General features: G+C 33.2%; 2 protein-coding genes across 2 annotated transcripts; one reads left to right on the top strand and one right to left on the bottom strand.

Moving 5' to 3' along the window:
• The first annotated feature begins 1818 nt into the window (after nt 1-1818).
• Nucleotides 1819-2485, top strand: BNAC03G05210D. The gene has a single exon (XM_013796294.3). It carries the CDS (start codon nt 1975-1977, stop codon nt 2293-2295), a length of 321 nt encoding a protein of 106 aa, XP_013651748.1. The 5' UTR covers nt 1819-1974; the 3' UTR covers nt 2296-2485.
• Nucleotides 2486-9448: 6963 nt separating this feature from the next.
• LOC106355373 (COMPASS-like H3K4 histone methylase component WDR5B) lies at nt 9449-9952 on the bottom strand. Its single transcript, XM_013795340.1, has one exon. It carries the CDS (start codon nt 9950-9952, stop codon nt 9449-9451), a length of 504 nt encoding a protein of 167 aa, XP_013650794.1.
• Between the last annotated feature and the right edge of the window lie 4229 nt (nt 9953-14181).

Here is a 14181-nt window from a genome sequence, read left to right as displayed (position 1 = left end):
GCCACGGTGAGATGAGATTTTCTGAGAATGCGAACATGTAGTGATGTGACACCTGACCTGCTGCATTGCAGCATTGGTGCGCAATGTTTCTGCAAGTTAAGAGGGAGAATATCTACCACTAGAAAAATAAACAATAAACTAGTAATTCCGAATATGGAAGTGCGCATACGTGTGTCCTAATCCTTAACAACTTTCCTTTATGGGCAAAACACACAAAATGACTATAAATTTATAATTTTTTCTTTCTTTCTGGTTTTCTAATGCAATTTTAATAATTTTATTTAAATATCATTATACTTGTCACCTAGCGATTAGATAAACTTGTGTTTATAATGTTTTAATTTTTATGCACTCAAAAATTGATTCTAGTATTAATTACGTCTGTGTGGGTCACACTCATATATATCTCTCTATTGGCAAATCTATGTAATAATGTATATATTAAACGATAAGGGAATCGATTTTTGAGGGACATATTCACTTTGACTTCTAGTTTGGATCCATTATTGATTCGGTGTTGCGTGAAGTCGAAGCCTCAACAAAAGGTTAAAAAGAACTACAAGTAAAAGAGAGTTGAAGTCAACTAATGCATTTAGACAGGCTAGACGAACAAAAAGTGAAAGTGAGTTAACATCGAATGCATTTAGACACTTCGACTAATACGGAAAATCTATGGAGACGTTAATAGAGTGGGAAAGAAAATAGATAAGAGTTGTTTTTTTTTTAAACACTTCATCTATTTAATCAAAATTGATTACCAGTTTACCACTGATCAGTGAATCACATATCTAAGTCTTCTTTCTTTGCTTTCTTCACTCTAAATCACATATTTAGTCAAAGAGTAAGAGCGGTAGTTATCAATTTGTTGTGTACAGTAGTGTACTAGACAAACTACACTGTGTAACATTATTCAATATATACATCCGTATCGAATCATAAAAAACTAGTTCAGCCTTGGCGTTTTTTTGGGGATAAAGTGTTGCGTTAGTGTTGGTGTTAGAGATCAAGAAAGGCATGTTCGTGGGACAAATGACAATACTAATTAAAGTTTTGACATATGAGTGTGTGGTAATACAGATGTGTATTTAGTACTTTTTGATCGATTAAAAAAAGTAGAGATATATGAGTGACCACAGTTACCTTATTGTAATATTACTACTGTTAAGATTCCACCGATACTCTGGTTCTCTCACTTTCGGCGTGGGAATCACGTGAGAGACCCTGAGGAGACACGTGGTCAAAAGGAATTTTCAGACCAAACCCCACATCGTAAGTGGACAACAGAACCACGTTGGTATCTTCATCATTTATGTCTTCTTCTAGATTTAAAATTTCGATTCGCTTGAGATTTGATCCTCGGTATAGGGCTTATCCGTTTCCCGGTTAAGTAGTCGACAAGAAATGTCAAAGGAGTCTGTAGACTTGGGCTCAAATTACTGATATTTTGGTGTTTCATATTCTCCATGGTTTTTCCGCTGAGCACAAGCCCAAGTCCACATACTCCATAACGTATAATATAAAATATACGTTCATGTGGGGAAATGATGGCCTTTGTATTTTTTGCTGGTAGTCACGTTCCCACGAATATGTGAATACCAACATCACACCAATTAATTTTGGATTCGTGAACATTACTACACAAAAACTTGCCATTGATCGTTTCTTGACATACAGAAGTCAACGGTCAACTACCAGAAAACTTATTTCTTACCAATTTTCAATATCTGTATAATTTTGTTTCTTTTTTTTGCTTTTTCTTATCGCTATTTCTATACGCATTATAATAAAATACAATAAAATAAAAACAGTGATAAAAAAACATAAATGTCCGAGAGTGGAATTGAGACCAGCTCAAAAGAAACGGCGTTGCGTGACACTATTATTCTCCTCCCTCCCTTTTTGTCTCTTCAATTATTCTTCTCTGAGCTGTAAAAAAAAAAAGATTCTCTCCAACTCTCTCTCGCCGGCTCTTCAATGGAAGACTACAACCGTCAAAGAGCCTACGGAGACGGAGGGATGCAGATCCAGCCTTACCACGGCGGCGGTCCGGGAACCGGCGACTTCAGGAGCTACAGCGCCTCGTACGCGACGGAGACCAACATCTACAATATCAAGAAGGAGAAATCGATAGCGAGGTCGAAGTCTTGGGGTATAACGGACCCGGAGCTCCAGAGGAAGAAAAGGGTCGCGAGCTACAAGATGTATAGTGTTGAAGGCAAAGTCAAAGGCTCTTTTAGAAAAAGTTTCAGATGGCTTAAGCAGAGGTACACACAGGTCGTTTATGGCTGGTGGTGATCAAAAAAATTTCACCTTTTTATCTCTTACTTGAGCTTTGAGTGTTGTTTCTATCTTGTTTTTTAATTTTTAATTTTTAATTTCCTCAAGTAATTATAATTGTGTTCTCTATCTTATATATCTATTTGTGTTGTATTCTTCTATGTAATTGTGATGGCCGTAAATTATAAGTTTACATATATTTTCCTGAGATGGAGAATTAATCTCTTGCATAAACTTGATGACCCTTTGGTAAGATTATTGATTTGCTAAAGTCTTGCTTAAAGTAGATTGTGACAGGTCTCTCTTGTGTTGCTTCAAGTTCATGAGATATGATCCATTCTTGTTTTATAATCTGGTTTGCCATTAGACTTGGCTATGGTTGAGTTTGTGTGTTTGACTAATCACATCCGGGGATGAATAAATTTCTCCGTCGCTGGTTTTCATAAAATTATGTTCACATCATTTTGATGATAATCAATTCGCATAATAGCCAAAACACGTTGTTAGGTCTTGATTTTGTTGTTGTTTTATTTTCTATGTCTATGGTTTCTATTGTCACACCATTTTTTGCTTGGCTAAATCCAATATGTATTTGCACTTGTCATTTGTATTTTATATTAACAAAAATATATATTGTAAGAACATGACAAAGTTATGTAAAAGCAATTAGCATTTGAAACGAGGGATTTTTGCAAAATTGACCTACAACTTAAAGTCAAACACAAAACTAACCTTTTTTTTTTTTTGAAAATTGGTTTTGCCCTATTCACCCCACAAGTTCATATAATTTACGAAAATGCCATCAATTTCTTTTTTCTTTTTTTTTTTCGAAAATGACATCTTTACTCTTTCACCCTCATCATCTTCAAGTAATTACAAGATTGTCATTGTCATCAATACCACAACCACCATGAACAACCAATTTGAAGCTCTTAATGCTCCCAAAATCGATTTACCCTTCTTCTTTTTCCATTCTTGTGAACTAAACACAACATATCTCTCACTTTCTCTCCACAATGAGCTAAAAAACCCAAGATTTTGATTCTAAAATTTTTATGGTTCATAGAGTCATAGAAGCTAACGATTCTGGGTGGGTGACTTTCGTTTGTGATTCTGTGTGCTTGGAGAAGCCTTATGTATGCTAAGGAACTTATCTCACCAATTTAAGGTATGACATCAAGTTTTTTTCCAGATCTGTTCGTCAGACGACTTACTTGAGAAGTCGTCTGGCTGTAGACGACTTAACTGGAAGTCGTCTGGCTGTAGACGACTTACCTGGAAGTCGTCTGGTCAATGCAAAGGTTATTTTTGCAATTGACTTTGAAATCTGTAACCTGAGACGACTGAAAGTTAAGTCGTCTACTATTGTTTGGTTTCAAAAAAATTTCCAAAGAGCCTAGACGACTTACATTTCAGTCGTCATAGGTTAGTTTTGCATTTGACTGGATAATTACAGAAGTTTGACTTCCCCAGACGACTTACATTTCAGTCGTCTGTCAAAAATTAAAATAATAATATTTTTTTAAAAGTAAACGACTTACAATTAAGTAGTCATAGGTTAGTTTTGCAATTGAAAAAAAAAACTTCAAGATTTAATTATACACAGACGACTTATAATTCAGTCATCCACCAGACGACTTACTTGTAAGTTTTCGAGGATTTTTTTCCGAGATTCTGGTCAAACCTCGTAAATCCTGGACGACTTACATTTCAGTCGTCTCGCGGACGACTGAATTATAAGTCGTCTGTATATAATTAAATCTTGAAGTTTTTTTTTCAATTGCAAAACTAACCTATGACGACTTAACTGTAAGTCGTCTACTTTAAAAAAAATATTATTATTTTAATTTTCACTAGACGACTGAAATGTAAGTCGTCCAGAAAAGTCAAACTTCTGAAGTAATTCAGTCAAATGCAAAACTAACCTATGACGACTGAAATGTAAGTCGTCTAGCTTTTTTGGAGTTTTTTTTTAACCAAACAATAGTAGACGACTTATTTTTCAGTCGTCCGAAATAACAGATTTCAAAGTCAATTGCAAAAATAACCTCTGCGTTGACCAGACGACGTATAGTTTAGTCGTCTGGACAACTTAGATTGAAGTCGTTCGCGTCTTCTCCGCTAGTTTTTAAGTCTTCTACGTTAGTTTTTGAATAACTTGTATTTTTAAGAGTGATAAGTAACTTCAAGATATGTAAAACTCATATTTACAAAATATGTTCTCTCCCTTAGTTTTACTAAATTTGACTAAGTTTTTCAACGCAAACTTATAAAAAAATATGATATGCTTTGACTAGTTACTATTGTTTGTTTCTATCTCTTAAGTATTATTGTTATAGACAATAATGATGACTATTGTTATGAGTTGGAAGAAGGGTTAAATGCTTCTTAAAATGTTGTATCAATATGAAGCTACCAACATTCTTGTTTATTAAGATGAGAAAAGGCCATTGGAGTTTATTATTGCATATGAGAGATCCAAAGATAAGAAAAAGGCTACTGAAGTCTATTATTTCATTGATTTGTAAATGTGTAAACACATTGTTAGCACATTTAATACATCTTGGAAAACATTATTACTGATTTTACAAAAAATTCACAACTAAAAGAGTAGACATGCAATTCACAAAACAGACCACAAACAAAACTATTATAGATCATTCCTCTACAAAGACAAGCTTGGATTCCACTTGAGTAGACAAGACCAGACGACTTTTAAGAAGTCCAGACGACTTCTAAGAAGTCCAGACGACTTCCAGGAAGTTCAGACGACTTCCAGACGACTTTACAGGAAGTCCAGACGACTTTTAGGAAGTCCAGACGACTTTCAGACGACTTCCGGACGACTTCCAGACGACTTCCAGACGACTTCCAGACGACTTCCAGACGACTTTCAGACGACTTCCAGACGACTTCCAGACGACTAACAAGTAAGTCGTCCCAGAAGTCTTCCAGATCTGAAAAACCTGCATATTAAATCCAGATCTGAAAAACCTGCATATTCAAAAACGTTCAAATGGCTTAAAAACAGAAAAATGAGTGGAAGATTAGATAAATCTACCTTTACAGAACACACAAAAATACATATCTAAAAATAATAGATCTACCTTTAAATTAGTGGAAGATGAGTACCATCTAATTAAAAACCTGCAAAAAAGATAGATTAGTAAGAAAGACATGAGACAAAACTGAAAAATTCATATAAAGTTTGGTGTTTTCAAGTCAAAGAGATTAGAGTGGGTTTGGAGAGTTTTAGTTTGGGAAAAAAGTAAGAACTTTATACAACAAGAAGTTACCAAATGAAGAAAAATCAGATATAAGAACTTACCAAAACGCTCAGAAAAATCCAGACGACTTCCTGGAAGTCCAGACGACTTCCTGGAAGTCCAGACGACTTCCTGGAAGTCCAGACGACTTCCTGGAAGTCCAGACGACTTCCTGGAAGTCCAGACGACTTCCTGGAAGTCCAGACGACTTTGTCAGAAGACTTCCAAGAAGTCCAGACGACTTCCAGACGACTAACAAGTAAGTCGTCTCAAAAGTCTTCCAGATCTGAAAAACTTGCATATCTAATCCAGATCTGAAAAACCTGCATATCCAAAAACGTTCAAATGACTTAAAAATAGAGAAAATGAGTGGAAAATTAGATAAATCTACATTTATAGAACACACAAAAATACATATCTAAAATTAATAGATTTACCTTTAAATCAGTGGAAGATGAGTACCATTTGATTAAAAACCTGCAAAAGAGATAGATTAGTAAGAAATACATGAGACAAAACTGAAAAATTCATATAAAGTTTGGTGTTTTCAAGTCAAAGAGATTAGAGAGAGGTTGGAGAGTTTTAGAATGATGAACATTACATTTTTGTTGCAGCCATTTGAGAGGAGGAGAGAGAATGTGTAATTTTTTCTTTATATAGGGAGACAAAAAATCCAATTAGGTTAAATATTTTTGACTCAGACGACTTCCTAGACGACTTACATTTCAGTCGTCTGTTGAAGAAATTAAAACAGACGACTCACATGTAAGTCGTCTAGAAGAGTTTAATATTTTTAGTGGGAAATTAAATATTTTTAGCGGGAAACTAAAATAGAAGACTTTCCAGACGAGTTACAAGTAAGTCGTCTGGTTTAAATTATTTAAGCGGGAAAATAATTTTTAAAAAAAAATTTAGGCGGGAATATTTGGACGACTTACATGTAAGTCGTCTGTTTTAATTTCTTCACCAGACGACTGAAATGTAAGTCGTCCGAGTAAAATGATCCGGTTAGGTTAAAACGTACATTGGTAAAATTAAAGGTTCGGTACGATGTGGACGACTGAAATATACGTCGTCCGGGTAAATTATTCAACAGACGACTGAAATATAAGTCGTCCACACCCTAAACATAACCCCTAAACTTATTTATCTAATTAAGCACTTCATAAAACCAAATCAAACTTGAAAAGTGTTTACTATACACAGAAATAAACACATATAGGTGAAAACTAATTTTTGAAAAAAAACATTTTAGTTTTCCAAAATCTAACCCTAACAATACATACAATACTACAACATATGTTTGCCAAACTCCTAAACCAAAGTATTTCATGATTCACTACTTCCACTCATCTATCTTCAAAACAAATCAATTTTATCATATCTTAATTTATATCACTTAAAACTGTTTATAATTACTTGATTTTTATTTTTCACGCATCAAAATATTTTTTTACAAGATTTATAAATTATTTTTAAAATAAACTGGTACCAGACGACTTACACTTCAGTCGTCCAGACGACTTCCAACATCTCAGACGACTCAGATGATTTACTGGGGCTATATTCGTAAAAATGGCTTCTGTTTTTTTGTTTGGTCACAAGGGGTTGAGCTGTAATTTCATTAGGCTTTTAGGTTAGTTTTGCATTTGATTCAAGTTTGGGTATAGGTTTGGGATTAAAATCAAGTTGTGGGTTAGTTTTGGCAAAAAACCCCATGGGGATCAAGCCTTCCAAACTGGGTTAGCTTCCCGACCGTCAGTATCCGCTCTGTAAATCAAACTTACAAAAAAAACACCACCAAAATAGAAAAAAAATTATACATATTTTGGGCTTCTAGTTTAAACATATTTAAGAATAAATAAAATACGTAATTTTAGTGAAAGTTTCCATCTAGTATTCAATGGTTTACTAAGTTTACTAAAGACTAGTGGTATTCCGGCGCTACGCGCCGGGTTCGTATATTATATTTTCTAATGAGTTCATAATTGTATTTTTGATCTATTTGATAGTGGTTAGTGCTAGAGTGTAAGTGGTTTTTACTAACCGATTCAATAAAAATAGAATAAATAGCTAATAATTACATCAAAGTAAATATATTTGAATTTAAAATATAAAGTAAAATTGATGTTCCAAAAGGAAAAAAATGTAAATGCATGTGTTTGTTTTGTTATTTTCTTGTTTGAAGGGAGATAATAAATTTGTTTATCCTCTTAGAATTAAATCCCTTTAGCTTCTAAATTTAATACATTACCCCATGTATTTCTTTTCTTTTATTTTAAAAAATGAAATATATTTAATTAAGATATTTTAGAAAAAAAATTATATGTACTTAATCAAACCGTAACAATATCCAAAAACAATATAAATCACACAAAATTAATAACTTGCAAAGTTCAAAAAAGAAAAACTTTAAAGTTCAATATTCAAGAAAACAATATAAATCAAACAAAATTAACCACTTCCAAAGTTCAACAATTCAGACCGTAGTAAAGGGAAATTGATTAATTATAACTTACAAAAACAAAAAAAAAATCTGTGAAACTAAAGGAAAACATTTGTTTATACGGTATGAACCAGAATTATTTGTTTATATGATATGAACCAGAATTACACAGAGTACGGGATGCTTGGATCAATAACGTTACACTCAAGTCTTTGAAACAAAAATATATACAACAAAGGTCGCTTAGCTTCACAAAAACAATTTTTGGGTTTGGACATGTATATAGGATCTATGTATATGGTCAAACCGGTACCGAACTGGAAAGAGTCAATCTTTGTTGATCAAAGCCTCTTTCCTCGCAGATGTTTTGTCATGACACTCAGAAACACTATAAAAGTGAAATGGATTCTTTGATACTCAAATTGCAGCAGCTTCTGTTTTGTTGATTCAACATGCTGATTCAGATTCTCTCATCAGATACCTTCTTGGTTTTGAAGATTCTGATTCCGATTCCTCTTGGCTCTGTTTTGTTATTCACGCGCTTTTAAACGGATAATTGTAAAATTATGTGAATCTACTGCTTTAGTATAGTTATACTGTTATTATTATTAATTAAATAGCAAATTAACCATTACAAACACGTCTTAATCAGTTGCGTAGCCTCTATCTATCAGCGGTTTCTAATATAAAGTATGTTTTAATACTTCAAAGACTAAATCGCAAGTCGTCTGACCAATCAGAATCTGACACTTGGCAAAGCTTAAAAAAAAACAATTGATTTCTTTTTATTTCCTATATTTTCTGCAACTCGACCAATTATATCAAAAAAATAATAAAACAAAAACAATTAAAAAATTAAAACAGTTTATTTGTTCTCCACGTAGAATGAAAAAGAAAGTAAAAAACTTTAAACTACCTGACCATTACAGCACGATCTCAACTTTCCATATTACATCAACTTTAAATGAACACTAAAATCACTCTCATAACAGAGTTGTGGTTGTTTACAAAATTATTCCAAATAGTTTAATTTCTTCCACAACTGATGCTTGTGCTTTCCTATAAATTGATTTTTCTTATCTTCTTTTTGAAGAAAGATTTTTGATTTTTCTTATCTTAAGAATTTTTTTGAAGTTGCATCAACGATCGATGTTGTGTATAAAACGATTTTAAAAATGAAGAAGCGAAAGTTAAAAGATGGCTTCCGGAAATTCGCTGGTGTTCATTGGTTAGTGGTTCAGACGAGTTCCTATAGTTGTTTAGCAAATGAGTAAGTGATAAAGTTTTTAATTATCATCAGTTATGCAATTTTGAATTCCTCTTATTTTTGCAGAGGAGTAGTTCGTTTTCACACGACAATTTCTTCTTAGAACCAAAACTGCTAGACTGAAACTTAGTTCTATGTTTCAGATTGAAACAAAAAAGAGTGAGATGATGAGAAGAAGAGACTTCAAATATACTACTTATACTTCAAGTAGAGAATAAACTCCTTAATGACGCGCACGCACCTGCCCGTCTTCACCTCCCAGATCCGAATCGTCTCATCGAACGAACCAGACACGATCAGATTCGAGGGAGGGTTGAAGTTAACGCAGAAGACGAAGTTGGTGTGGCCTCTCAGCACCTTGAGACACTCGTAGGGAGCCCTAGCGTCCCAGATTCGAAGCGTGCAGTCGTCGGAGGCCGAGCAGGTGTAGTGCGAATCGGAGGACCATGCTAGATCGGAGACACCACTCGAGTGTCCTTCGTATCGATGGATCAGGGAGTAGTTCGTTGCGGACCATAGAATCATGCTCTTGTCTAGGGAGGCGGATGCCAGAAGGTTTCCCTCGTTGGAGTATTTCACGCACGAGATCGCCGCCGTGTGCCCTTCTAGGGTTTTCAGGTGACGGTAAGGCTTGAACGTCTGACTACCTCCGCTTGTGCCTGCGCTGTTACCGACTCCGTTTCCACCGCTTGGCATCGCCGTCGATGGACCGATCTATCTTTGTGGCCTAAGAAAATTCATGAACCAAATTCTGTTTTGAGACAAAGACAAATAAAAGAACGCAGGAAAAAAAAAATCGGTTTAGTTAATTTTTTTTAGGTGCCACGTGGCTCAAAATGCCCCATGCTAGATTGTGATGTGGAGGAAGGAGGAGAGAGACAACCCTCCTTTATTGTATAAGATAGTTATAACTGTTCTATGGTTAATACTTTCACATTCAATTATAACGTGGTATATATATGATTTCTAACTTCAATTTTTTAAACAAAAGTGAACATTAAATCTTGTGTAACTTAACACGAAATGAAGACTTCAGTTAATAGTAGTATACCACCAAAACTCAAACATAACTAGCAAGAGACAAAAATAAAATAAAACACCAAAGTTTCCAAAAAGAAATGAAGACAGATTTGTTTTTCATGTTTCTTATTATTATTTCTACATGTAAACTTATTTCCATTTACTATTTTTCTCTATTCACTCTCATTTACTTGGAATACATATATAATAGTTTATATTTACTAATAATGCATTGATTGTATTTATTTTTCAAAAAAAAAAAAAATTACTAATAATGCATTGATTGTATTTATTTTTGATTTTAATAGGTGCATCAACTATTATAGCAAAAATCTAAATACAGGAGAAATCACCTTCCAATTTGGTGGAAAGTCCTCAAACTGATGTCCACAGAAAAGATGAGTTTGTATATGACTATCAACTTCATGAGGAAGATGCAATTGGTTTTGTCATGAATGTGCGCGGCATTGTGTCGTCCGAACGAACAAATTTTTAAAATCTTGTAGAAAATTTATTTGTCTTTGTTCAACTCAAAATTTTAACTAAGCCATATAATTTGTAAGGAAAACTTCATAAAAACAGCATTACATTATGATTATTATCTTTTGGGTTGAAATGTTGAATTATAGATCAACAAAATAGTTGTATAGAAATTTAAAAAATATATAATGAGAACCAAGGTACAGCTTTTGAGTTGGTAACTTTTAACATAGCTTAAATCCTTCCCCAAGATTGGAACCAACGTTGCAATAGATTCAACCAGCTTATTCAGCAACGAGATCCAAATTGCTTTGGACGTGGAAGTAGGGTAAAAATAGTTACATAAAGAACCAGGCGTTGTGCTCTTTGTAGCAACCTCAGCGTTTAAAGAAGCTAAAAATACAATGATCACTATTATTCTGACCAGATCGCTCTCAGTCTTCTTTCATCTTCCAAAACCTAGAGAACTTGTTTTTATAGATCGTAAGAGCATGATTAACCCGAGGTTCTTAGGATGGGGTCCTTAGCGGAAGTTAAGAAACTGGTTCTTAACTTTTAACTAAAAAAGCTAAGAACCGGTTCTTAAATAAGGACTTTAAGAACCGGCTCTTAGCCTTTTTAGTTAAAAGTTAAGAAACAGTTTCTTAATTTCCGATAAGAACCTCGGGTTAATCATGGTCTAAGAAATGGGTTCTGGCACATTCAATGGGGACTTAAAAAACAGTACATGTAGGCATAAAGGAGTGGATGTGTACTGTGTAGAGGAGGAAGCTCATTACAATATCGTAATTACATTTAATTGACGAGTGAGTGTTCTCGAAGATTAACAAACAAAAAATTAGATTTAGATATTTTATAAACTAAATTTCGTATTATATAATTTCATAACTAAATATATTAAAATTCATATAAAATAGTATTTTTTTAACTTATGTAAAGAATCTTTTTGAAAATCAAAAAATAATTCTAAGTAGTTCTTAAAAGATAAAATATTTTTTTTCTACTACAGTCACTTTGAACCTTCCGAACGACCAGAAAGCGAACGAAATAAGAAACATCACTATTACGATTTACGAACACACGTTACCATTAGTCTCTGATATCGCTTGGTCATACCCATGGTTGCAAACTTGCAATAGGCCCATTAGTTAAGAGTTGCATGGACAATCGATCTATTTAGGGTCCGTTTGACTAAAAAAACTTCTACGTTAATGTATTTTAGAGAGATCAATACTGAATTTCAACATTGTTTTGGGTAAATTGAGAATTCCAACTAATTTACACATTTATAAATATATATAAGCGACGTAATCTCAGTAAATATTTCCATCTAAACTATTAAATTGGCTACTAAAGATAATCATAACTGTTCTTTAATTAATACTTCACATTAAAATTTTCGTTAAGAGTATATGTTTCCTAATTTCAATTCTAAAACAACTGCGGTCGCTGAAAATTAAGTAGGGGTTATTGGTTGTTGTATTTTAATGGATTTGAAAATCCGAACTAAATCTAGTGTTATTGGTTCTATGATTTTCAAATCTGTATTAAAATCATGTGTTATTGGTTTAATGATTCATAAATTCTATATCAAATCAAGTGTTATTCAATCGTACGGATTTACTAATATATTTTATTTAATAATAGATTTGAATGGATTTGTTTGGATTTTTTAGTTAAAAATACAAAGACTCAAATCCGAGGGAAAACCTCCGGATTTGCATATTTTACTTGGATTTATAAATACTATATGGATTTCTAAATCAATCAAAATATATAAACCAATAACACCTCCTTCTCTTTTGTAACTTAAGCACGAAACAACTAGGTGTTTTATCTGCGGATGCAGATATAATCATGCCATGAATATTTTTTACTATATTAACATATTCATTATTAATCTATTATTAAAAATTATTACAAAGGTTGATTACTTTTTACTTAATTAGTTTTTATACCCTTTTCTATTTCTTAATTTTAGTTCTCTATGATAAAAAAAACTTTATTTTTGGATAACAACATAATATATACAGAAATTATCTTTTTAAGTTTAAATATGTTTTTAGCTAATTTGTATATATATATATATATATATATATATGACAGTTATAATTGATTAAAATTCAAGTAATAACTATTATAAATACCTCAGTTCCTAGTTATTTATTAACATTTCAAAGAAAACAAATATAGTTGTTGATTTTAACTTATTAAACTTATGAGATATTTGAATATGTAGTGACAAGAGCTGATCGAAGTACGGCGAAAAATAAACATAATATAAATAAAAATAAGCAAAACATGAGCAAATTGTGAGCAAATCTCGAAAATATCAGTTTAGCAACTATTATTTTGTTTGAGTTGTTTACCAATCGTGTCATAAGGTTTTTTAGCATTCAAAGATTATAAAAAAAAATGATATAAGTAGATAAAAAAAATAATATATCTAAAAAATAAGCAAAAATGAGCAATTTAAAAATACACATTAATCAAACAAAGTGACAAACAACATACATGATTTTAGTTAGAATTGATTCATTAAACATATATTAAACATTGATGAAATCGTAATTGCAGCCCGATACATCAGCTCTAGTCAGGAGTGGACCCACTTGTAGAATAGTGGGGTCACCTGACACTACAAGAAAATGATAAAATGTTATACTTTTTTAGATTATATCCACGACCTTGTATTTTATAATGTATTTTCTAAAGCTTTTATAACGGACGCATACATTGAACCAATCTTTTCGGATGGATTGTCACGGAATTTGGTTGACCTGTTTGATTTTGGTGGATGGTTGGTGAACCCTAACAGAGCAGCAGATAATGGTCTTGTCTACGACGCAGGCGCAGAGGACGATCTACACTTTTTCTGTGCTTCCGGTTACGACCAGACATCCATCAAGAACATAGCAAACAGAACGGAATATGAATTCCCTAGTCTATTGCCGTCCGTGCTCGACCTCAACTTGCCTTCCATCACCATCAATTTTCTCAAAGAAGATGTGACAGTCATTAGGACCGTCACCATTCACCAATGTTGGAGCTGTCAACTCAGTCTACAAAGTCAACATCCAGCCTCCTTTGGGTGTCAAAATCATTGTCACACCCAACATATTGATCTTTTCCTCATCTGTCAAGCAACTCAGCTTCAGTTTCATGGTATCCACCACTCACAAAGCCAATTCCATCTATTAATTTGGGAGCTTGACCTGGACCGATACTTCTCACAAGGTCACCATCTCAATATCTGTTAGGACTCAACTGCTTATGTATTTCGACCATTGAGTTTGGAATCTCATCAACTAAAAGCTTTGTGTAAAAGACTATATTCCAATTGGATTTTGCAGTAATAATTGATGCGACTTCTCTTTCGAATTGACGGCCCGATCGATCCAGTTGTTTTTTTCGGTAATTGTGTG

The sequence above is a fragment of the Brassica napus genome, chromosome C3 (assembly GCF_020379485.1).
Source record: "Brassica napus cultivar Da-Ae chromosome C3, Da-Ae, whole genome shotgun sequence".
NCBI classification, from domain to species: Eukaryota; Viridiplantae; Streptophyta; class Magnoliopsida; order Brassicales; family Brassicaceae; genus Brassica; species Brassica napus.
Note: the sequence above shows the minus strand (reverse complement) of the source record. Positions and strands in the feature narration are given on the sequence as shown.

Bases quoted from the DNA above. Each gene is read 5' to 3' on its own strand.
- BNAC03G05210D (XM_013796294.3), top strand. From the start codon at position 1,975: ATGGAAGACTACAACCGTCAAAGAGCCTACGGAGACGGAGGGATGCAG.
- LOC106355373 (XM_013795340.1), bottom strand. From the start codon at position 9,952: ATGCCAAGCGGTGGAAACGGAGTCGGTAACAGCGCAGGCACAAGCGGA.